The sequence below is a fragment of the Stegostoma tigrinum genome, chromosome 9, assembly GCF_030684315.1.
Source record: "Stegostoma tigrinum isolate sSteTig4 chromosome 9, sSteTig4.hap1, whole genome shotgun sequence".
Taxonomy (NCBI): domain Eukaryota; kingdom Metazoa; phylum Chordata; class Chondrichthyes; order Orectolobiformes; family Stegostomatidae; genus Stegostoma; species Stegostoma tigrinum.
Genome location: NC_081362.1, coordinates 1,214,068 through 1,239,950, shown reverse-complemented (window position 1 = coordinate 1,239,950; position 25,883 = coordinate 1,214,068). Strand labels below are relative to the sequence as shown.

At 39.7% G+C, this 25,883-nt stretch overlaps 1 protein-coding gene across 5 annotated transcripts in view; it reads right to left on the bottom strand.

Moving 5' to 3' along the window:
* Nucleotides 1–25,883, bottom strand: part of ehbp1 (EH domain binding protein 1) — a 344,052-nt gene that overhangs the window by 200,849 nt on the left and 117,320 nt on the right. For all 5 annotated transcript variants that reach the window (XM_048536029.2, XM_059648293.1, XM_059648292.1 and 2 more), the window contains 2 exons: nucleotides 15,292–15,553; nucleotides 11,348–11,561 (listed from right to left, as the gene is read on the bottom strand). In XM_048536029.2, coding sequence (XP_048391986.2) covers nucleotides 11,348–11,561; nucleotides 15,292–15,553 — 476 coding nt within the window. The remainder of the gene's footprint in view (nucleotides 1–11,347; nucleotides 11,562–15,291; nucleotides 15,554–25,883) is intronic.

Here is a 25,883-nt window from a genome sequence, read left to right as displayed (position 1 = left end):
TCCAGGCCCGAAACGTCAGCTTTTGTGCTCCTGAGATGCTGCTGGGCCTGCTGTGTTCATCCAGCCTCACATTTCATTATAATGGGGAACTACAGTTGACTGGCACAAAAGGCCAACTGATTCACCAATGTCCTTTAGTGGGGGAGGGGGGGGGAAGAGAGAGAGAGAGAGAGAGAGAGAGAGAGAGAGAGAGAGAGACAGAGAGAGAGACAGAGAGAGAGAGAGAGAGAGAGAGAGAGAGAGAGAGAGAGAGAGATCTGCCATCCCTGTCTACTTTGGCCTACACATGGCTCCAGGTCCATAGCAATGTAGCTGATCCTTATTTGGATGGGCAATAAATGCCCCTATACCATGAACAAATAATTTTAAAAAGCCGCTGCAAATCCAGCACCCAGTTTGCTGCCATTGTCGTGAATCCAGGGTTAGGGGTCCACAAATTATTGTCAGTTTCCTAACCTTAGATAAAAAGTAAAACTTTATAATTCTACAGATGTAAGAGAACAGGAGCTGGCTTGCTGAAACCAATAATCTTGTGGGTGATGGTAGAGCACAGATGACTGTTACATGTAAATGGTATTCAGAGAGGGCATTACTGGTTAACCTTGTTTGTTCACACACCTAGCATTCACAAATATGCGACTTCTATCAAAAGCTAAACAATCAAAACAAGAAGGGGGAGTCTTGACCAATCAGCTGTGCAGTCCGGTGTCACTTCCAATTCTTTTCTGCTTGAGGTTAGCTAGGCTTTCAAATTTGTAAAGCTCAGTTTGACAATGGTTAATGTCTTTATCAACTTAGCCGCTTGCAGAGCCTGCACACAGCCTTTAGATCCATTCTTATAGTTTATTATTTAGTTGTCAAGTTGGAGTACCATATATATCCCATGATTTAGGAGCCCAATAAAAAGTTTACATCAGTTTTAAAACTAACAGATGCAGTCCAACAGAAAGAAACTGGGTAAAATTTCATACAATGAAAAGGTATGTCAATACTAATTTAAGATTAAAACTCTAGATTCTAGGGCAGGATGAAAGGAAAGTTTTAAGAACAATGGTGATTTTATGATCATTTAGGTAGGGCATAAGGAGATCATATGACTTGAATTTGATATTACCAATTGACTTCCATTTAAAAAATCTTTCCAACATGAATTTCAATTAAAGGCAATTAACATGAAAATTGAAAACAGTGAAAAAGGAACAGGAATAATTACTAAAGCAGTTTTGGATCATGGGAATCAGATCATGTCAAACCACAGGAACAAAGCCCAATACCAATTAGTATTTTTTTAAAAAACAGCATTGCAGTTAATATTGCAATAACTGAGTCTAACAGACTTTGTGAAACTAAAATAAAACCTATTTTTTGCCACTAACAAGTGCCAAGAATGTGTCAAATGTCTGGAACTACAGATATTTTAATAAAATGAAATTACGAACAGAATTTTCTCATTTCTGTATTGTGACAGACAATTTAAAAACTACCTCAGAAGCATAATAAATTATACTAAAATTGAGCACAACAATGGTCTTGGGAAAACTATTATATATGAAAGACAAGATGAACTACATTATCAGTGAATCTTAACCACAAGAACAATATTTATCTGCTTTTCAATACTACAGAGGAAAGCCCTCAATTGGCTTAAGCCCACACACCTGTGTTTTAGGGACAGGATAAGCTCAGATTAAGCTAATGTTACCAAATCGTTCTGCTGTCATTCAAAACCATTACAGGCAATGACGATAGTACAAGTACATTTTGAACACTTAAAAATGCAATAATTTAGTACCAGACATAAAGTTGCACAAGAACAACATTATGCATTAAATAAATATAAATGTATAGAAAATGCAAAGGGGTTCATATCTTAATTAAAACTATTTTTGATGGTAATGGCTGATGAAATCATAGTTACACACGTTAAAAATTGTAGCGACTATCAATAGCATCTTCACAAACTTTATTTTTATTTTTTCAATTGATTCATTCTTTCTTTTGCATTAACACAGTGCCTATCTAAATGCTTTCTTATAAGGAGCTTTCTTGATCATAAAGGCCTTATTCATGTCTTTTGCTATTTATTACTCAATTGTGATTCTGTACCTTTTGAAATTTATGAAATATTGTTTAAGCCATATAGCATTCCTTGCTGTGGTGCATATACTGAAATTTTCATTGCTCACCCTCTTTTACTTTTACATGTACCTTTACAAATTCTTCCGTTTTTCAGGAATTCTTGTTATAATCACATACGTCACAACAAAATACCAACACATAGATGATGCATCAAATATGAGGGGAACAAAGATAGAATAAATTGGTGCTGCTGATATAATTGAAAATAACAATGTTGCATTTTAATCAATAATCTATCTATATTACAATAAAAGTAAGTCTGTTATCAGGTCAACTCTACTAGCCCTTGACACACATTTGTAGGTCGAGCTCTGATTGCCATTAGAAACTAATCAGGTGAAAGGATGCAGGAAACTCACACTAGGTGGGTTACAAAATCAATGTTCTAATTATTTCCAAAACAAAATAAAAGAGGCACGTTGAGCAACAAAAAACAAACTAAATTTGCATTCAGAAAATTTTCTATTGACCCAAACCGTTTTTTCCTGATCAACCTTATGCTTGTTACACATTGAAGTCCATCATCATACACAAGAATTCCTGACCAACATACTGAGGAATCTACACAGGTATAGCTCCTGTTTCCACATCATCTAGTTGTTATCTGGCTAGGGCTAGATGTCTTACTGTATAATGGCAATAGAACATAAATGATAAGACAAAAACTGCTCAATGGCTATATTTTACCAGAGAAGCACATTATACTAAAACTTACCAATAGCAGTAAATAATTGAAAATTTAACAAATTCAATTGATAACACATGATTTATAGGGTTTGACACAAAATAAAAAGTGCAGTAGACCTTTCATTTTTCTTCTGTAAATTAAGAAGACTAGTATTTTGTAACACATTGTCATTACTTGTATACTTAAAGCTAATTAATGTGCAACAATTTTGAAATACAACTGAAGTATAAAATAATGAAAGTCTATAATTATGTTGTAGGTTATGGTTATTTGTTTTATTTTTACCATCATAATTTAGCACCTGCTGCTATGGCGATTTTGTTTTGAATAAACCAATTAATTATTCACTTACCTAAACAGAACCAAATTTTCTGAACTCAGTACAGACCTGTGCTCATAGCAGCATGCAAGGAAGCTTTCAAAGACAAGTTCTTTAAATAGATCTAGATAAACTGATAGGAACATTCTTGGTGTATGGATACAAAGGTAATCTGAAGATATGGCATCTGTCCGTGTTAACAGTGGTCAGTAAAATGACAAACCTTTTAGGCCAGCACAAGATACCGACTCCATTCAATATGGACAAAAGGCGTTTTGTTTAAATTAAATTATAAGGTATATTATATGACACATTTGTTTCAGGATTTGTAGATGGTGTTTGGTAGAGTTAAAATTATAGGCCTCTGCTTGGAGTCTTGACTTTGACAGATAGCCGAGATGCTGGGGAAGAGTACCAGCGCTGAACTGGTTGTAGCCCTCTGTGATTTAAGGTTGCAGGTTTGCAATTTCCTCTCGAGTTTATATTAGCAGAGTACAGGCAGAATTAGGTTAGTAGGCAGTCAATTTGAAGCTTACAACTGGCCAGCTCTGTGGCATTACTATAACATGAACAGGCAAGGTGAGCTGTATCATTGTTAATTGCTGAGTGTTGAAACGTGTAAGGAGCTTGACAGGGTAAATGCTGAGAAATGCTGACATGATGTTTCCCCTCAGTGAGGATTCTAGGTCCTGAGGACATGGTCTCAGAATTAAGGGGCGCAAATTTAAGAATGAGATGAGGAGGAATTTCTTCTCTCAGAGGGCTGAGTGTCTTTGGAACTCCTTGCCACAGAGAGCTCTAGGGGCAGGGTGCTTGTGTATATCAAAGACTGAGATAGCTAAGATTCTTGACCAGATTAGGGAATCAAAGATTGTACGGAAACGGCAGGAAAGTGGACATCAGGAGTGTCGGATCTTATTGATTGGTGGAGTAAGCTCGAGGGGCTGAATAGCCCACTCCTGTTCCTGTTTATGTCTTATGATCATGTCTGATCCCTATGTCTCAATACATTTATTCCCATTTTCCCCACATACCCCACTGCATCTTCAGCCTGCAGAAATGTATTTCTTTCTCAAACATATTCAGCGACTTTACTCCACTGCCTCCTGTTGTAAAGAAATCACAGGTTAACCACCTTCTGATTGAAGACATTCTCATCTCAGTCCAAAATAGCCTACTGCATATCCTGACACCCCTTGATCTGAACCACAGCTAGGGGACACATCAGCTGTGCACCCAGACTGTCTAGACTTGTCAGAAGTTTTTACATGTCAAAAAGTCTCCTTCTCTTTCTCTAAACTCTAATGAATACAGCCAGTCAACCCAATCCCTTCTTATATGACAAAACTGCCATCACAGGAATCAGTCTGATGAACCTTCATGCCTTCCCTCGATGGTAAGTATACCTTTTCTAAGATAAGGAGACTAAAACTGCACACAATACTCCAGGTGAAATCTCATCAAGACCCTCTATAGCTGCAGTATGATTTCCTTGCTTCTGTACTCAATTCCCCTTTTAAAGAACACCAGTGAAGTTAAGCTTGCAACAGCCAATAGAAGAAAACCATGTGCCTACTTAACTGTTTGCTGAACCTACATGTTTGGTTTCAATGACTGGTGAGTAAGGACACCCAGGTCCTTTTACTCTTCAACATTTCCAAATCTTCCACTATTTAAGTAATAGTCTGCCATTTTATTTTTCCTACCTAAGTGGACAAATTATGTTATACTGCACCTACTCACTTGAACATTCACCCAATCTGTCTAAATCATGCTAAAGTCTCTTTACATCCTCCTGTCTCATCAGCCAACTCGGCAAAATTACATTTTATTCCCTACTCCAAATCGTTGCCATATATTGTGAAAAGCTGGGGTGCAAGTTCTGATATGTGCAATACCCAACTCATCACTGACTTCCGCTCCAACAACAAACTATCTATTCCCCTAACAGGAACAAAAACAAAATTGCTGGAAATGCCCAGCAGGTCTGGCAGCATCTGTGAAGGAAAAACAACCGAGCTAACATTTCGGGTCCCGTGACCCTTCCTTGAACATTTTCTCAATAATTCAGAGTGTGCAAAGAATTACGTGGATAATCAATTTAGTCAATCAGGTTTGCAGTGCAGTGCATTTGCAACTATTTGAAGCTACATCTATTAATATGAAGGTCCCTGTTCTTTTCAGACTGAAACAACAACATGTATAAGGATTGAGACTGGTCCAACCCAAAAACAGGGGACAGCCATTCTCTGATTCATTTCACAGAGCAATGCCTCGACCACACAGAATCAACCTGCCTTGTTTAAAATGATCAACATCTAACTAGTACATAAAGAAAATCTGTAAGTATGCCCCTTACGTCTTGGAGAGACAGTTGCATTATGGTAATGTTACTCAATTAAAAGTCCAGAGAACCAGGCTAATGTTATGGGAAACATGGCCTCAAATCCACGAAAGAAACTGCCAAAACTTTAATAAATCTGGATTAAAACAAAGAACTGCAGAAGCTGAAGACCTGAAATAAAAATAGATATTGCTGGAGAAACTCAACAGATCTGGCAGCATCCATGAAGAGAAGGCAGAGATAATGTTTTGAGTTCAGCAACACTGTTAAAGGCTCAGAGTTCCTCCAGCAATTTCCATTTTGTTTTAAATAAATCTGGAATTGAAAACTACTCTCAGTGATGGTAATAATGAAGCCATCACTGATTGTTATAAGTGATAATGGGGACTGCAGATGCTGGAGAATCCAAGATAACAAAGTGTGGAGCTGGATGAACACAGCAGGCCAAGCAGCATCTCAGGAGCACAAAAGCTCTGATGAAGGGCCTAGGCCCGAAACATCAGCTTTTGTGCTCCTGAGATGCTGCTTGGCCTGCTGTGTTCATCCAGCTCCACACTTTGTTATCACTGATTGTTATAAAAAACTCCTTTGGTTCACTAATGTCTTTTCAGGACGGAAATCTGCTGTCCTTACCTGGTCTCATCTAAATGTGACGCTAGACCCAAAGCAATATGGTCAACTCAACTGCCCTCTGAATTGGCTGAGCGAGCCATTCAATTCAAGGGCATTTAGGATGGGATAATAACTGCTGACCATGTAGTGTTACCACATTCTTTTTAAAAACAAAGGGTCTTACTGCATGTGTACAAGGTGTTGGTGAGACCACATCTAGAGTACTACAAGCAGTTTTAGTCCCCTTATTTAAGGAAAGATATCATTTCATTGGAGGCAGTTCAGAGAAAATTCACCACAATGATTCCCAGTGCAGAGTAAGGGAATCAAGGTTTATGGATAATGGGCAGCAAAGTGGACATGAGGATTGCCAGATCAGCTATAATACTACTGAATGGCACAGCAAGCTTGAGGGGCCAAACGGCGTACTCCTGTTCCTATTTCTTCTGGTCTTATGCTCTCTCATGTCTGAAAAACCTGTTGTTTACCTACGTCCCATCCAAATTTCAATTTTAATGCTTCCCTTCGGGCCCTATTCATTCTCATCCAGTCCTATTCTGTTTGCAACGTATGGATGGCTTTTTTGCTCAATTACAGAAAAGCAGAAAAGTAAAGCAGACAGCAAAAGCAAAGGTGAGAAACAGGAAAAAAACAGAATTAGAAGAGCACACGTAGGTAAAAGAAAGAATTACTACGAACAACGTCGTCACTGATCTACTTCTTATTTATTTAATAGCTGCTTAAGAATATTCACAACATAGTCTGAATCATTTCTTCATAATTATTTTAATGTTACATAAATACAAAGTAGATGCCCTGAGGCTAACTAAAGCTTTTGTGGATAGTTGTTAAGGACGCATGCTTATTCTTCACACCACATCAAAAGTGCATGCCCCCTCCTTTACTTTGTATGATATGCTCTTTTCTTTAATGCATTTAGTATTTTTAAATGCTTGTTTCGATCTTCCTTGTCACTTTAGACACATTGACAGCGCTGCCTCCAGGCTATGTGGCATCAAAAAAATTTCCACGCTCAAAGTCAGTTACATTTGTTGCTCTCTCCATTGTTGAAAATGGCTGTCATAATCCTGTTTACCTTTATTCATACAAAGGTCATCTGGAATTCAACAAATGGAGTAAATTCTGAAAACATTACTGAACACAACTGAAACAGTACTACATGCACAGAGCTTATCACTGACCATTGAAACTTCAGAACCATCTGATGCATTGTGAAGGACTAAAGCAGGAAGTTCAGTGAGTTCTAGTACACTGGTCTGTACAAAGCAACAGTATGTGTAAGACTTCTGACTGAGATTTGATGAATTGCACGTCAAATGTGCCAATATTCTCAAACTGAGACACATCAGGCTCAATAAATCTACGTGTATAAACTGTACAATGAATTAGAATATTTTCTGAATCAGCAATATTATAAATTCTGAGGCAACAGTACAAGTGAACCAGTCAATCTGATAATAAACACCATCAGACCAGCACTGACTAGCAATCTCTCTGGTCTATTTAGCTCAGCTATTGAGCCACTAAGCTAAACGGAGTTTGTCACTTGCACCAAAACAGACTGAAAAATTGTTTGGCATCTACAAAATGACAAACAACATGAGGCAGATCCTAAGAAAAAGTACAGAAGCACATTAGTTCTTTTGGGTTAATTGGTGCTTTTCAAAGGGAGCCAAAATCATTAGCTGTTGGAGATCTTGAGGGTTGTATATATTCATATCATTCTTTTTGCTTCCACAGGAAGCAGAAATAGCAACTTGGTGTTCATTAAAGTTAGGATCAAACATTGATAGTAATAGGACAAAGATGCTAGACGGAATGTAAGTGACAGGTCTTCTCCTTGCTGAACGTGATATTCTTCTGATCATTAATGATGTAAATCAGACACTTTCTACCTAAATAGTCAAAAACTTAAAAGGTGTCGACAATTTTGAACCGTTATTTATAACCACAGTTACATTCTGACTTTTGACACTCCCTTAATCAGCAGCTTTATTTGCACTCATGCAGCACGAAAATGGACACATTACCAATTTGGTCTCAGCTAATACTTGATACATACACATCCTCTACAAAAACCTAAATTCAAATGCAGGTTGCAATAGGAATTTAATGAGGATTTCATGGTCTGCTATTTGAGTCTGAAAATCTCTGTAATCTAAGTAGCCATATCTTTAGTAACAGGTTCTTAACATAAATCCTCTACCTACACTAAGCCATTAAAAATCAAATGTAAAATACTGTGCTCAAGTAAATATAAGACTTAAGAAATTACCTTTAAAAACAATCAAGATCATACCTTTAAACCAAACCTCCGATTGGTTTGACTGGGGTATATGCTTTTTACCCTCAATCAGCTAATGGAAAATGTGTTATCAATGTGGACCCTGTGCCCAATGGTATCAATGTGGACTTCACCAGCTTCAAAATCTCCCCTTCCCCCACCGCATCCCAAAATCAGCCCAGTTCGTCCCCTCCCCCCACTGCACCACACCACCAGCCCAGCTCTTCCCCTCCCCCCACTGCATCCTAAAACCAGCCCAGCCTGTCTCTGCCTCCCTAACCTGTTCTTCCTCTCACCCATCCCTTCCTCCCACCCCAAGCCGCACCTCCATTTCCTACCTATTAACTTCATCCCACCTCCTTGACCTGTCCGTCTTCCCTGGACTTCCCTATTCCCTCCCTACCTCCCCACCTATACTCTCCTCTCCACCTGTCTTCTTTTCTCTCCACCTTCGGTCCGCCTCCCCCTCTCTCCCTATTTATTCCAGAACCCTCACCCCATCCCCCTCTCTGATGAAGGGTCTAGGCCCGAAACGTCAGCTTTTGTGCTCCTGAGATGCTGCTTGGCCTGCTGTGTTCATCCAGCTTCACACTTTATTATCTTACAATGGAAAATGTATTGTGTCCAGTGGAATGACATCAGAAGTGACTTTAATGTTCTCAGGGGAGAAGATAACGAGAAAATAGAGGCTAAGTTTTCTTTTCAATCCATTTGTCAGATATGGGCACTATTGTCAAGACCAGACCTGCCCATCCTTAACTACCCTCAAAATGATGCTGGACAGCTGCCAAACTAAGGGTTAAGCACACTGCTGAAGATGTAGACTTGCACATTGGGTGCTAGACTGGGTGAGAATGATAGATTTCCTCCCCAAATGACAATGATTTTGCATCCATTAGTCACACAGTTACCATTGTGGACATCAGCTTTTTATTTTTTCTCCCCCCACTTAATGAACTGAATTCGAATTCACTGGTTACTACAGTGAGATGTTGTGTTTCTATCTAATCTGTCCAGGTCTCTAATTAGTCCAGCAATTAAAACCATTGTGGTAGTGTTTCTAAACTGGCTAACTTCCAGTAACTCCAACAACTTTACAGCTTTTGGGGGACACTGGCCTAGTGGCATTATCACTGAACTAGTAATGATGGTCCAGGTTAATGGTCTGGGGAACACGGGTTCAAATTTTATTATGCTAATCATAGAATCCCTAAAGAGTGGAAACAGGCCCTTCGGCCCATCAAGTCCACACCAAACCTCAGAACTTCCCACCCAATCTACACATCCCTGATCACTATGGGCAATTTAGCATGATCAATCCACCTAGCCTGTACATCTTTGGACTGTGGGAGAAAACCAGAGCACCCGGAGGAAACCCACCCAGACACTGGGAGAATGTGCCAACTCCACACAGACAGTCGTCCCAATGTGGAATTGAACCTGGGTCCCTAGGGCTGAGAGACAGCAGGGCTAACCAGTGCGCTACCGTGCCACGCCGAGTTTAAACTTGATTTGTGAAGTCTGGAATTAAAAGCTGGCCTCAGTACTTACGGCCATGAATCTATAATCAATTGCTATCAAAAAAAACCCCATCAAATTCACTAATGTACTTCAGGAGGGGAAATCTATCATCCTTATCCAATCTATCCTGTATTTGACTCCAGACTGTAGCAATGTGGTTGACTCTTAATTTCCCTCTGAAAAAGACTGAGCAAATCATTTACATCAATGGCAATTAGGCAACAAATACGGCTTTGTCAGCAATTCCCGTATTCCATTAAAAAACTCTACAGGCATGCTACAACCTTGTGGTCAGTAACAGATGCTTGTCTGAAGATTGGCTACTTGCATATAAGATTCAAAGACAATAAATAATGGCTTTCTTATAATCAGGTTGTATCGTTTAATCCAAATATTGTCTTGCTTTTCTTATTTCTAAGAGGAAGGCAAAAAGAAAAACAGATTATTCCCTTCCCGTTGCCACCCCCTCATGCCACAAATTCTATATTACTGAGAAAAGGACACAAAATCCCTTTGTTTAATCTTGTACGAGCTGACTTAAATTTTATGGTGTTGCCTACATATTGCTAATTATTCAAAAGGTAGACATTTCTCAATGCCTGAAGTATTGAAATTTAGTACAACACCATTGCTGACATTCAGATTCTGAAAGGTACAGAATTAAGCTATATTCTACTCATAAAAAATCTATATTAAGCTATAAATTGTTTGATAGATTTTCAAAGGTACCACAACTATCAACCATTTTGAACATCCTACATCAAGTCTACAGATCAACTGATTAACATCAGTATTTGTAGCTTTTACTAATGCAAAGCAAAAGTTAAACAAAATATGAAATTCAAACAGTCTACTTCACCAAAAAGTAAATGCCCTAGGACAATTTCAAGACTTCAACAAATTTTGGAGTTCAGATCATTTGTGAGGCACGTGGGCTTTAATGAATGGCTCAGGTCATTTTCTGAAATCTGTAATTAAAATAGTATTTTGAATTACTCCTATTTGATCACCTTTATAATTGCAAAATGATTTCAAATAAAACTTTCAAGTTGGGTAGGGTTTCTACGAATCTTTCTGCAGTAGTTCAGAGAATCATCAGCACTACATTTTTAAAACGATGAAGGGCACTGTTTGCAGAATGCTGAGGAAAATGATTTCACAATAAATGTCAGAAACAATGTTGTGTTGCTACTGTGACTCATTTGAGGAAATATTCTGCGTTTTGGGTCGTTTACTAACTGTTTTCTTTAATATACCTACCAGAATCTTGTACAAATTATAAAATTTGCAAAATATTTAAAGCTAAAATTACCCATTATCCTTACTATCTAAACATTTGCCATCTTATAGAACACTAAAAGCTCAAAACTCAAAAAAAAGTGAACTGAGAATTATAATGAATCTACTGCTAAACCATACCTTTGGTGATGAGGATATATCCATCACAGCAGCTGGTTTGATGTACACCTTTACAGTTTCTGACTTTGGTGTGAATGTATTGTCAGGTGCTGGAGGTGATGGTGCTTTCCTCTCTGTCTTTTTTTCTGTGTCAGGCTGCTGTATTGAAGCTGTCACTAATGTCGTTTCATACTTTGTAGAATGTACAGCCTTCGGCTCATAGAATGGATTAGATCTAATTAAAACAGAAAAATATGCCTTTGACAACTTCCTTCCTTAAAATATATTTTCTTCTCATTCCTGAAATCATGTACAGTATTTTTGTTGCATCTTATAACCTTTGATCTGCTGAACAAACAAAAAATTTGTGCATCTGCTGTGACAAGATTTTCATGGTTAAAAGATAATCCTGTTCGGTACTTCTTACTAAACATTTAAATGAATATTAAACTCTTATCTTAAGGTCCACATTCAGATATTAAGTGGCTTCCTGTCGCTCCTGACAATATGTTATTTGCACAGACAGTTTCAGTTTGAAAATATAAAATCTGCTTTAATATTTATTTTAAGTAATATTTCTCACCACACCAAAAAAGTGAAAATAAACATGACTGGTCTTAACGCAATCACTTGCATAGCTTTGAAATCAATTTTAGTTAGTTGAGAAAATGACAGTCATTTTAAAAATGTCAAACATATGCCTATTTGTCCATTTTCTTGCTGCAGCTTTCCGAAAGTGAGGAAAAGTCGAAAAATCAGTGCTAATTTGTAGTTTTGTCAACAGGTTGGTATCAAAACAACAACAAATTTAACCTAAGATTAAACTTCTCAGACTGATATAAAGCTCTTTGAGGAAACAAAATTCATCATGGAGTAGGTTTCAATTTTTTTAAAATGAGTAAAAGGGAAACTTTCCATTTACTACCAAGTGGAAAGCAAGATGATCCTCTAGATATAAAAAACACAATTGGTCAATTAGCCTGCTCTTGCGTCTTATACTTGATCGACCTCTATTTTGCTGTGGTAAAGCACTTGACAAGGAAATAAACAAGCAGGCACTTTCAGTGCACATCAGATGTCAGTGTTGAAGCTTGCCTTCCAGATCCATCTGTCATTCATTAACTTCCAATAAGACCAAGATACTCGAATGAAAGATGAGGATGACAGGACCAAATTTAACCTGCTGACAGAAGGAGTCTCTAAGGAATATTCCAATCATCACTAGTTTAAAACTTTAGAAGTAAAAGGGTAAAGGTATTAAAAGTGAAATTGGCTCAAAATGACTGTTGTTCTTCGTGAACACAAATTTTGAATTCAGAATTGTAACACAATTACTTTCTAATTAATTTCATTGGTTAACATCAAACATAAAGCAGTAAAACAACAGCTAGGCATTAGAAGAAATGACATAAGCAACAAGTCATGTCACTTGTGATCTTGTATCAGTTAAAGTTTGTACTGATGCAAATAGATTATGGGGTTTCAGAAAACATCAACAACACTTGGCACTATTTTTAGATCACATACCACTGACTCAAACGGTTCAAATGTCTGTCCTCCGGGTGAGAAAATTTGGAGAGAATCTAACTCAATCTTCCTAAGCGCTTAAAAACCATCCAAATTCTTATCTCAGATCTTCCATTTACAATCCCACAGGTTTGTATGATCCATTCCCAGCCTTTGAATTTCTACTTCCTTTTTCCTATCATCTCCAATACGGGTGATATCTTACACTATAAACTAAGGTCCCACAACTACATTTCATAGTGAATAAAGATAGCGAAATTACAAAAAATAAACCAATTATAATTTAGAAACAAATGATGAATTGGAGCGTTGAAGATGAGAAAAGACAAATGCTGCCAGTAAAACTTGCATAATCCTGCAAAAATTCCTCCTTATGAACTTAAGCCGTCTTTATTAAAATGATCTTCTCTGAATTCTACCTTGACGGTCAGCAAAGTTTTGGAAAACTAAATTCACCCACTAAAGAGGTACAGTTTTATCAGCAAGTACTACTTTTTTTTAAAATCCATTCTGGGACGAAGGCATCTTCTGGCTAGGCCAGCATTTATTGCCCAATCCTGATGTGGTCAGTTGTAGGTATGGATGGAAATTTCCTTCTCTTAAGGACATGAGTTAATAAGAGTTTTTTTTTCTAGAAATTGACAATGGGTTCATGGTCATTATTAGAATCTTAACTTCAAATTTTAATTGAATTTAAATTATAAAGTCAGACTAGTCCACATCAACCATGTTCCCAAACTAAACTAGTCCCACTCGCCTGCATTTGGCCCATATCTATCCAGACCTTCCCTATTCATGTACTTATCCAAATTTGTTTTAAATGTTGTAACCGTACCTATATCCACCATTTCGTCTGGTTGTTCATTCCACACATGAACTACTCTCTAAAAATGTTGTCCCTCATACACTTTTTAACACTTTCTCCACACCTTTAAAATATGCCCCATAGTCTTGAAATCCCTCGCCTTAAAGAAAAGACTCTTGCTATTCACCTTATCTATGCCTGTCATGGTTTTATATATCTCTAAGATCACTCCTCAACCTCCTACACACCAGTTAAAATTCCCAGCCCATTCAGTCTTTCCTTATAATTCAAACCTTCCATTCCTGGCAACACCCTGGTAAATCTTCTCTGAACCCTCTCCAATTTAATAGCAGAGAGACCAGAACTGCACACAGTACTCCAGAAGAGGCCTCACCAAGACATCCCAACGTCTATACTCAAAAGGTTCGCGCAATGAAGGCAAGCATATTAAATGCCTTAACCACCCTGTCTACCTGTGATACAAATTACAAAGTATAATGTACCTGAACCCCCAAGTCTCTCTATTTTACAACACTACCCAGGACTCTACCATTACTTTTGTTTGTTTTACCAAAATGCAATGCCTCACGTTTACCCAAATTAAACTCCATCTGCCATTCCTCAGCCTGTTGACCCAATTGATCAAGATCTCGTTGTCAACTTAGATAATCTTCTTCACTGTCCACTAAACCACCAACTTGATAATTTGCTCAGAATATTACCTGGGTCTCTGAAATTAATAATTTGTAATAACATCACTAGGTCATTACATCCTATATTTCAAGCTTCAGAATTCAAATGAAGTAATTATCTGTCTAAAAGCTGAGAAAACTGAGTCCTAATCTGAAATGTCGACTTTCCTGCTCCTCTGATGCTGCCTGACCTGCTGTTTTCCTCCAGCTCCACACTATCAACAGTGACTTGCAGCATCTGCAGTTCTTGCTATCGCTTCAGTAAGAGTGGATAAGTATCTCAACTTGAAACACAATGGTTGCAAGCCTAACAACCTAAACCCCCTACACTCCCAGTATCTTTCTCTGAAACTGTTCAACACAGTTCTGAAAGAGTTTAATTATACTGACAATACTAAATGCAATTTATTCACAATAGGCTCAACGGTGAGGGCTGAAGGGCCTGTACTGTGCTGTACTGTTCTACGTTCTAGTCATAATATGGAAATATTATTTGGAAAAGCATTCCCAAGGAATGAATCAAATTAGTATTGAGGTTAATGAAACCTGCCGTTCACCTGTTCCCACCTGAGCTGAAGAAAAATATGAACAGTTCGAACATGGGGTGAAATGTAAATAAATAAATTGATATCTTTTATGGTCTAAGCTGCAGTATTTATTCATGCAACCGTCTCCTTTGATGCATTTTATAGAAGAAATGTACCGGAAACTTAATTGACTAAACTAAAGTGCATGAAATTGGATGCTCCGACTATATGATTTTTAATACCTATTAAACTCAGCTTACATAGGTGAACAAACAGGTAATGATCTCTTTCAGCATCATTGAAGGTTTAAGTGTATCCATAGGATATCACTCATAAGTTTTTAAGATATGACCGTGTGCTATTAGGTACACAAAACAGATTCAAATCAGATATGGGAATATTTTAATAACATACTCATCTAATTCTTCCTCCTCTGTTTTGGTTGTATCGGCATAGAGGTACTTGCTCATGTCCACAGGTTTGACATTCTGTCTCTTCGTTGGTTTAGGTGGTTCTATTGCTTCTGTCCTATTTTCAATAATCCTGCCAGGTTGAGAATCACATACATCAAAGGGATTGAGAGAATTCTCATACTGTTCATTAAAAGGATTGTTGGGATCATTATCGTAGAAAGATTCTTCTGGTCTTGTGGCTGACATTGTTCCAACATTCCTCTCTGCAAACAAAGTTACAAGAGGTTTAAATTTGAAGCCAAACAGTTAAAAGTGGAAAAAAATTACAGCACGAAATTCTTGCAACAGCTAAAATGATTGTACAGTTGAAGCAGAACCACAATTCTTACTTCCAAATATTTCTCTTTCTGTAAAAAAGGTGACATGAAGAAAAACAGATTTACCAGCTGGTGCTCAGCAGTGGAATGCAATGCCTGAGAGCATGGCAAAGGCAGAATCCACAAAGCAGAACTGGAAAATGTTACAGGAAGTAATTATGACTCTTGCAGGATGTATGTTCTCGACTACCAGATCGCGAGATGCAAATGGGCTCAGTTCTGGAGTCTATTTGCAACGTGATTTGTATGCAATTCAGAACACAATGTAGGACAATGTAAAACAGCTGTTCATAAGTACAGGAAAATGTCATGTGTCAGGTCTTAAAATTACACCCCTGGATGGATTGCATTCATGAATATCAGCATTTGTAAGTCAGACAATTGAGAATCAGGGACACCCTGTACATAGGATTTTCAGCCAATCTATAACAGATCTGTCGTGGTGTCACTCACGCAGAGTTAACAGTGTTCATGTTTTATCATCCACAAGACTGCAGAAATGATCCAACTGCAGGAGCTTGTGCTGCACTTATCAAAACATTAATGGTCTTCAGCTGAATGGTGTTTATTAATTTATTCATTCATGGGATATGGGCATCCACATTTATTGCCTACCCTAACACACAATGCTACTAGGAAGAGTGTATTAATTCCTTTTCGATTTCATAGCAGTTCAATACAACTGACTGGTTTATTTGTCATCTCAAAGGGCATTTGCAGGTGAACATTTGGCTGTGGGTCTGGAGGCACACGTCAGCCAGACAGGTACAAAAACAGAAATTGCTGGGAAATCTCAGGCGGCATTTTAGAGAGAAAACAAAGTTTACATTTTGGGTCCAGTGATCCATCTCCAGAACAGGTAAGACTGATAGCCTTCCTTCACTTAAAGAAAATCAGTGAACCAGATTGGATTTTTCTAAGTATCAACAGTGATATGGTTTCACGGTGACCATTATTGAGACTAGCTTTTAATTTTAGATTTATGGATGGAATTCCACGCCCACACATCATTAGCCTGGGCAGACACTTTACCACTACATCACCACCTCCCCAAGTCAACCTTGTTCCTGGGGTAATCTCTTCTTGCCAGGAAGGAATTATATGAACTCCTCTTCTCTGAGCTGTTTCTAATTTAATTATATTCATTTTCAAATAAACAGGTTGAAACTGTACACAGTACTCCAGGTGTGTTTTTAACCAATGCTCTGTACAACTGCAGCTAAATTTCCCGACTTTTATTTTCCATTCCCTTTGCAATAGACGACATTTCATTTGCCTTCCTTGTCACCTGTGTTCCTGCATGCTAACTTTTTGTGATTCATGAACCAGGATCCTTCTGTGCCTAACATCTGCAGTCTATCTTCACTTAAACAGTATTCTAGATTTTGCAATCAGAGATAATGGGAACTGCAGATGCTGGAGAATCCAAGATAACAAAGCATGAAGCTGGATGAACACAGCAGGCCAAGGAGCATCTCCTGAGATGCTGCTTGGCCTGCTGTGTTCATCCAGCTTCACACTTTGTTACCTTATTCTAGATTTTGCAGACGAGTTGTTTTTAGATTTACAGACTGTCTACTTTCCTTTCTGCAAAGGGATCTAGACAGATTAAGTGGGGGGAAAAAATAAAGTATTATGTGAGAAAAATGTCAGCTTGTCTACTTTGACAGGAGAAACTGATTTTAAAAAAGATGAAATTGAAATAGTGTGCACGCTAGGGAAGAAAAACAGAATCAACACATCAGGTCCAATATGATTCTTCTTCAGTCTTCAGAACAAGAAATCACATCAGACTCAAAATGTTCTCAGTTTCTCTCGCCACAAATGCTTTTGAATCTACCGAGATTCTCCAGCATTTTGTGTGTTTGTTTCAGATTTCCAGCATCCGCAGTATTTTTCTTTTGCTTGTATAAAAATGAGAATAATGGGTTTTGAAGAAATATTTACTCCCAAAATATGAACTCCCAGTTGCTGGCTGACTGAGTCAGTTTTTCCTGTGTTTTCAGTTTCTGTTTCAAAAGCCTGTGCTGATTGAGGAAATGCTTACAAGAGTTCCCCCTAGTGGAAATAGGCCTTATATTACAGCATTGGGGGATTGGGGGTGGTATTGGCACCAAATCAAAGTAGGACAATTTAGGTACACATGGCAATAAGGACAGTCTTGCAGCGGAGAGGCAGGGTGGCAAATTGAGAACAATTCAAGAACTCCAGGTTCTGGCAGCTAGATGTGACTGTCAATGCCGGGGGGTGGGGAGAGCGGTGGTGGGGTGGTGTATCCACCTTGGGAATGGAAAACACCCACAGCTAGACTTGGAGGACAAAGTTATTGGAAGGATCTCGGAACTTACAGGCAAAGAGGTCTGAAACCAGGGTGTTGGTGGTGCACGGGTGGATGGGTCGGGAGGGATAGAATTCAAAAGACAAGGAACAGATTTTTAAATTCAAGGTGCAGCAAAACTGGAAACTACTGCAGATTAATCCATTCAGAACTGGCGAATCCTTGGGCAAATTAGAATGTGGGCAGCAAAATTTCGAGTAGATGAACTCAAATCTACAGAGGATGGAAAATGGAAGGCCAGTCAGGGGGCCACTAGAATTGCCAAGTCAACAAAAACAAAGATGAGGAACACAAGACACTTCATCAGGCAACATGCAAAAGAAAGCACAAGCAGCAACTGAACGTTCACGTTCAGGACATTTTGACAAAACCTAGGTGACGGGGATATCTGGAATGTAGTTTCCAGCCTGCACTGTTCATTAGACAGAGGCTGAGGAGAATTCCAGCAGTACAATTGACAGGAAAAATGGTTACAGGTACAGGGAACATCTTTGTAGCTGGACTACAATATACCTTTTAGATTAATCTTGCTGTTGAATACTTCTATGCATTGTTAAGGCTGGAATGAGATGATCGCATTCCGTAGGTGATTTTTGTTCCCTCCTTTTACTTCCCCTTAAGTTAAGTGTGCAACAGGCAACATTTATCGCCATTTTGTATCCATTAATTCAGTCAGCTACAGGTTCACGGCTTACGATGTTTCCTCTCCCAGAGTAATAGCAAGTGATAGAACAATCATGTATGGGCTCTCTCTGCTTACGTTCACACATGACAACAGTGTTCCCCGAAATTCCACTTCCATACCTGCAAGTTATAGACAGGTATAGACATAGACGTAAATGTAAACATAGAAAATAGGAGCCAGAGTAAGCCCGTTGAGCCTGCACCAACATTCAAAACGATCATGGCTGATTTTACAATCTCAGTCCCACTTTCTCTCCCATACTCCTTGATCCCTTTAGCCACAAAGGCTACGTCCACCTCCCTCGAATATAGCTAATGAACTGGCCCCAACAGCTTCCTGTGGGAGAGAATTCCACAGGTTCACAACTGTGGATCAAGAAATTTTTCCTTAACTCATTCCTTAATAGTTTACCCCTTACTCTTAGATCTGTGACCCCGAGTTCTGTACTTCCCCAACATCGGGAACATTCTTCCCACATCTAGCTTGCCTAGTCCCATCAGGATTTTATTCTGTTTCTATGAGATCCTCCTTCAATCTTCTAAATTCCAGCGAGTACAAGTCCAGTCGCTCCAGTCTTTCTTCATGTGTCAGTCCTACCATCTCAGGAATCAGTCTGGTGAATTTTCATTAAACACCCTCAAAAGCAAGAATATCCTTCCTCAGGATAGGAGACCTAAACTGCATACAAAACTCAATGTGCGGCCTCACCAAGATCTTGTATAACTGCAGGAAGACATCCTTACTCCAATACTCAAATCCTCTCGCCTTGAAGGCCAGATGCCATTAGTTTTCTTCACTGCCTGCTGCACCTACATGCCAACCTTCAGTGACTGTTCCACCGTGACGCCAAAGTCTTATTGTACCTCACCTTTTCCATTCCTTTTCCAACTGCCACCATTCACATAATAAGCTACCTTCCTGTTCTTGCAACTGAAGTGGATAACTTCACATTTATCCATATTATATTGCATTTTCCAAGTACGTGGCTGCTCAGCCTGTCTGTCCAAGACACACTGCAGTCCGTTAGCATCCTCCTCACAGCACATACTGCCACTCAGCTTAGTGACATCTGCAAATTTGGAAACATTGCATTCAATTCCTTTGTCAAATCATTAATGTGCATTATGAACAGCTCAGGTCCCAACACTGAAGCCTGCGGCGCCCCACCTGTCATAGCCTGCTACTCTGAAAAGGACCCATTTATTCCAACTCTTTGCTTCCTGGCTGCCAAGCAGTTCTCTATCCTTGCCAATACATTACGTCCAATACCACAAGCTTTAATTCTCCCTCCTAATATCTAGTTTGGAATTTTGTCAAAAGCCTTTTGAAAGTCCAGATACATAACATTGACTGACTCACCATTGTCTGCGCTACTGGTCACATCCTCAAAAAATCCCAGAATACTTGTCAAGCATGATTTCCTTTTAGTGAATCCATGCTGACAATCCATGCTGATTCTGTCATTGCTTTGTAAATGCTCCGTTAATACATCCTTAACTGATACGAGCATATCCCCCAACACCTAATCTGCCAATTCTTTGTTGTCCATTATTAATTCACCTGATTCTAACTGCAAGGGACCAACATTTATTTTCACTAGGAGTTTTCTCTATAGAAGGTCAGTTTTTACATTTTCTGCAAGCATTTTACTTTCATATTCTGTTTTCCCTTTCCAAATTAAAGATTTTATCCTCCTCTACTGAGTTTTAAATTTCTGCCAGACCTCAGGTTGCTGCTTTTTCTGGCCAATTTATATGCCTCATCTTTGGCTTGAACACTATCCCTGATTTCCCTGGTTAGGTATGAGTCAACAGCTTCTATTGTTCCAAAGAATAGAGAGAATATACAGCCAATGAATGTGTCAACAGCAGTGCGATGAAGCAGCACTTGCTGTATAAGCAATAACCTGCTCAGTGACACCAGGAAAAGAAAATGTCCAAATCACCTTTGTTGCCATGAATCTTGAGCCAGGGACTCACCTATGTTATCAATGAAGGAAGGGCAGTATGCCTCCATGTCAAGTCATTGTGTAGATTGGAAGGAAATTGCAGGTGGTGGTGTTCCCATGCATTTGCTGTCTTGTCTCTTCGGGTGGCAGGGTTTTGGGGGTTGGAAGGAGCTTTTATTGGAGCCTCGGTGACTTACTGCAACACATATTGTAGATGGTACACACTGCTTCCACTGACTGTTAGTAATGAAGGGAAACAATGCTGATGCTGGTGGATGAGGCTCCAATCAAGCAGGCATTATCCTGGATAGTGTCAACACTCGAGCACTGTTGAAGCAGCATTTCACTAGTCAAATATTCCATCACATTCACAGGCCTAGTTTAGGATAGACTGACATTAGGGAGGCAGGAGGAGTGTTGTCAAATGTGTCAAAAACTGCTCTATGGAAGTCTGATATTCAAATTGAAACGGTTATCAAATTGGCACATTATGATTCCATTATTTTTGTTTTAACTTATCTTTTAACTGTCTGTCTGTCGAAGAGTGGGGATTTATGATTAAAGGAGGTTGGGTTTTAGATTGTAAATATTAATTGGATTGCTTTTTTGTTTATCTGCATGTTGACGAAGTTACATTACTAACAATAAATCATTAATTTTTGTTCAAGTTATAAACTTGGTGTTCAAGATCCATTATTTGTAAAATCTGGTTAAGAGCAATTCAGCAAATTTGAAAATCACTGAAATGGTTTAATTGCTGTATTGTGAATCCAGTGATAGTGAGGCTGATTCAGTTTGGCTTGCCATCTGTCATAACACAAGATAAATTAGGAGAAGAGTGCATCATAACTGCACATAGTCATAGTCAGACATTAATTACTGACTTCAAATGAGGACAGAGGTATAGAACTGCCATAGAAGTGGTGGAAACCCAATCGCGAGAAAATCAACCCTGGAAAGGAAAAAGAAACCGTAGACTGGGTCACAGTTTCTAAGCACAGAGTGAGTTTAGGTTGGATTTGATGGAGGGGTTCACAGTGGCAGATTTGAAAGTGCCTTGCCTTGGGAGAAGCCACCACCTAGGTGGCATGGTGGTACAGTCAGAAGTTTAGTGGGAATACGGTTGCCAGCTACTGCTGCTGCTGCTTGTAGCTACTCTTACCAAATGATCTGCAGTCATGGTGCTACGTTTATCTGTCTGGTACCATCCTTACACATCCACTGTAACTCATCTGAAACTGCTCCATAAAATCCTTCGCCCAACTACACGTGGGTGAACCACTACACCACCGTCCCCACACTCACTGCCCCCCACCCAAGAAGATCACTATGGCTTTTTGGCTCTGATCAAACAGCTAAATTTGATGTTCTCTTTTCTGAATGCCACTTCTTAAAGTTCATTTTCCTCCTGCAATCTCAAAAACCTCTTCACTCATTTCAAGGTCTATATAGGAAATTTTTAAAGCAGGTCTTTGTGTCCATATTTAAAAAGTCTCTATTTTCTTCCACAGATCATCACTTATGGTCCAGGTTTTGGAAGTAGATGGGAAAATGGACAGAACTTTTAAAATTCTGTCACCGGGTGTAGCTGTTACTAGCTAGGACAATGTTTATCGCCCATCCCAAACTGCACTGCAGAAAGTGGTAATAAGCTGCCTGCTTGAGCCTTTGCAGACCATTTGTTTTAAATAAAACCCGCAGTGCCATGAGGGAGTGAGCTCCAGGATTCAGAGGAGCGGGTGAGGGCCCTGTGACAGGCAGTGTTACTGAGAGGAGGGGGTGAGGGGCCCGTGACAGGCAGTAATATTGAGAGGAGGGGGTGAGGGCCCCGTGACAGGCATTAATATTGAGAGGAGGGGGTGAGGGCCCCGTGACAGGCAGACAGTGTTACTGAGAGGAGCGGGTGAGGGCCCTGTGACAGGCAGTGTTACTGAGAGGAGAGGGTGAGGGCCCTGTGACAGGCAGTAATATTGAGAGGAGCGGGTGAGGGCCCCGTGACAGGCAGACAGTGTTACTGAGAGGAGCGGGTGAGGGCCCTGTGACAGTCAGTCACTGTTAGTGAGAGGAGTGAGTGAGGTGAAGACTCTGTTTGAAGAGCAGGCAGACCAGTGGCAGATCCAAGTGGGACTCAGTTCATAAACAAGAGTGAAATTTTTCTAGGAGGAGGGCTAATATGTTCTATTTTACTACAGTATGTCTGCAGAGCTCAGGCCCATGATTTGCACATCCTGCTGTTGCAAAGTTGGGTAAAGTACTTGGGAACTGGGAGGCAGGAGGTTAGAATGTGGTGTTTGTAAAATGCTATGGGGGAAAGCTATGACTGGACCCCGTAAAAGATGCTGTACTTTTTCTATGCTTCAAAATACCAGAAGGATGTCTGTCGATAACTTGTGGGTTTGCAGGTACACAGAGAGTGCCTGCATTGAAACATTTTTATCCAAAAGGCTGTTTAGTTAGCAGGCCAAGCAGCAGTTTTATTTTGCTACCAAGGCAATAAGATTTCAATTTAGCCAATCAATTTGAACCAGGCCCTTAGATTTCAAAAACCAACTACATTTAAATCTAAGATAATAAAATGTGAGGCTGGATGAACACAGCAGGCCAAGCAGCATCTCAGGAGCACAAAAGCTGACGTTTCGGGCCTAGACCCTTCATCAGAGAGGTTGATGCTGCTTGGCCTGCTGTGTTCATCCAGCCTCACATTTTATTATCTTGGAATCTCCAGCATCTGCAGTTCCCATTATCTCTGATACATTTAAATCTGATGGTTTGGCAACATAGGACCAATCCTATAGTAAGAAATATCAATATGTCATCAAGGGTATAAAAGAAGGGGCAGTTCCCAAAGACAGGAGAACCACGTGCCACCTTCCAGAGTTAACACTTCTCAGCACTCGAGAGACACTCACTGGCTCTCACAGTCGTCTCTAAGTCTTAGAGAAAGCACCATTTAAATATCAAAGGTACCAATGGCACAACTAGTTAATATTCCTCTCTGAAGAATCAATGGAGGAGGCGTCCCCAACATAGCATTCGATAGAGAAGGCACAGAGTATTCTGGAAGACACATATTCTGGCTATAATTTCAACAGACTAAATTCTACTTTATTTTATATAAGTGAGACCCGTATTTATTGGAACAGCATTCCATTAGAATCTTATTTTATTCAGGAATGGTTGTTAGTTCGAAAGGGGTTTATTTGGTTTGTCAATAGTTTACTTAAATTGTTCAGTTAGGAGTTAGATAAATAAATGGTTAATTGTTGATTGTAAAGCGAGTGTTCAAATAAAATAAACCACTAGAAGTTACTGAAAGACAGGTTACACCACTTTTCACACCCCTTTTACAGATTATAACTCAAGGTGCTCTGCATTAAAGAGCACTGGCGTATAGAATAAAGAAAAGCAGAAATGGGTTTCTTAGAAGAGGATAACTGGGGCAAGAGTAGGACCCATTCGGGACTATAGAGATAAAGTGTGCGTGTATGGACCCAGAAGACATGAGCACAGAACTCAATGAATACTTGGCCTCAGTCTTCATAATGAAAAAGGACGGTGCAGGTACAGATACAGACATCAGGATGGAGGACTGTGAAATATCAGAAGCCATTAACAAATTTAGACAAATTACTAGTGAGTTTAGCACCTCTAAACTGCAGAAATCATAGAATCACAGTGTACAGAAGAGCCCTGTGGTCCAAATAGCCAAAACTACATTACATCCTCTTTCTAAACATTACCTGTCACCCTCACAAGCCCCACCCCCCAACCTAAATTTGTGTCACCCAAGAACTTAGCAAAATGCCCTCAGTTCCTCCATCCAGCTTGTTCATGTATAACATGAATGGTGTGATTTCAACACTGACCTCTGTGGAATTCTTACGAGTCACCACCTGCCATTATGAGAAAGATCCCTTTAACCCGACTTACCAGCAGTAGGCCCACTGCCTTTAATATTATGACACTTCAAGTGCTCATGCAAGTAACCTTTTAAAAGTTGTGACTTCTAGTCTCAGTTACCCTCCCAGGCAGTGCATCCCATGCCCCCACCACTCTCAGTGAAAGAAGCTTTTCTCAAATCACTGCCAAATCTCTTGTTTTTCACATTAAAATTACACCCCTTGCTATTGACCCTTCAACTAAAGGCATCAGCTGCTTTCTGTCCACCTTGTCCACCTGTTAGAATTCTTTGAAGCGGTAACAAGTATGTTAGACCAGGGAAATCCAGTAGATGTTGTCTATCCAGGCTTTCAAAAGGCCTTTGATACGGTGCCTCACGGGAGGCTACTGAGCAAGGTGAGGGCCCATGGTGTTCCAGGTGAACTACTGGCTTGGATTGAGGATTGGCTGTCTGACAGAAGGCAGAGAGTTGGGATAAAAGCCTCTCTTTCAGAATGGCAACCGGTGACGAGTGGTGTCCCGCAGGGTTCAGTGTTGGGGCCGCAGCTGTTCACCTTATATATTAATGATCTGGATGAAGGGACTGGGGGCATTCTGGTGAAGTCTGCCGATGATACGAAGATAGGTGGACTGCCAGATATTACTGAGGAAGTGGGGAAGCTGCAGAAAGATTTAGACAGTTTAGGAGAGTGGTCCAGGAAATGGCTGATGAAATTCAATGTGAGTAAATGTGAGGTTTTGCACTTTGGAAAAAAGAATACAGGCATGGACTATTTTCTAAATGGTGAGAAAATTCGCAAAGGAGAAGTACAAAGGGATCTGGGAGTGTTGGTCCAGGATTCTCTAAAGGTTAACTTGCAGGTAGAGTCCGTAAGTAAGAAAGTGAATGTAATGTTGTCGTTTATCTCAAGAGGGTTGGAATATTAAAGCAGTGATGTGCTTCTGAGGCTTTATAAGGCTCTAGTTAGGCCCCATTTAGAATACTGTGTCCAATTTTGGGCCCCACACCTCAGGAAAGACATACTCGCCCTGGCGTGTGTCCAGCGGAGATTCACACGGATGATCCCTGGAATGGTAGGTTTAATGTATGATGAACGGCTAAGGATCCGGGGATTGTACTCTTGAGAGTTTAGAAGGTTGAGCGGAGATCTAATAGAAACTTACAAGTTAATGTATGGTTTAGAACGGGTGGACGCTGGGAAGTTGTTTCCGTTAGGCGGGGAGACGAGGACCCGTGGGCACAGCCTTAAAATTAGAGGAGGTAAATTTAAAATGGAAATGAGGAGACATTTCTTCAGCCAGAGTGTGGTGGGCTTGTGGAATTCATTGCCACGGAGTGCAATGG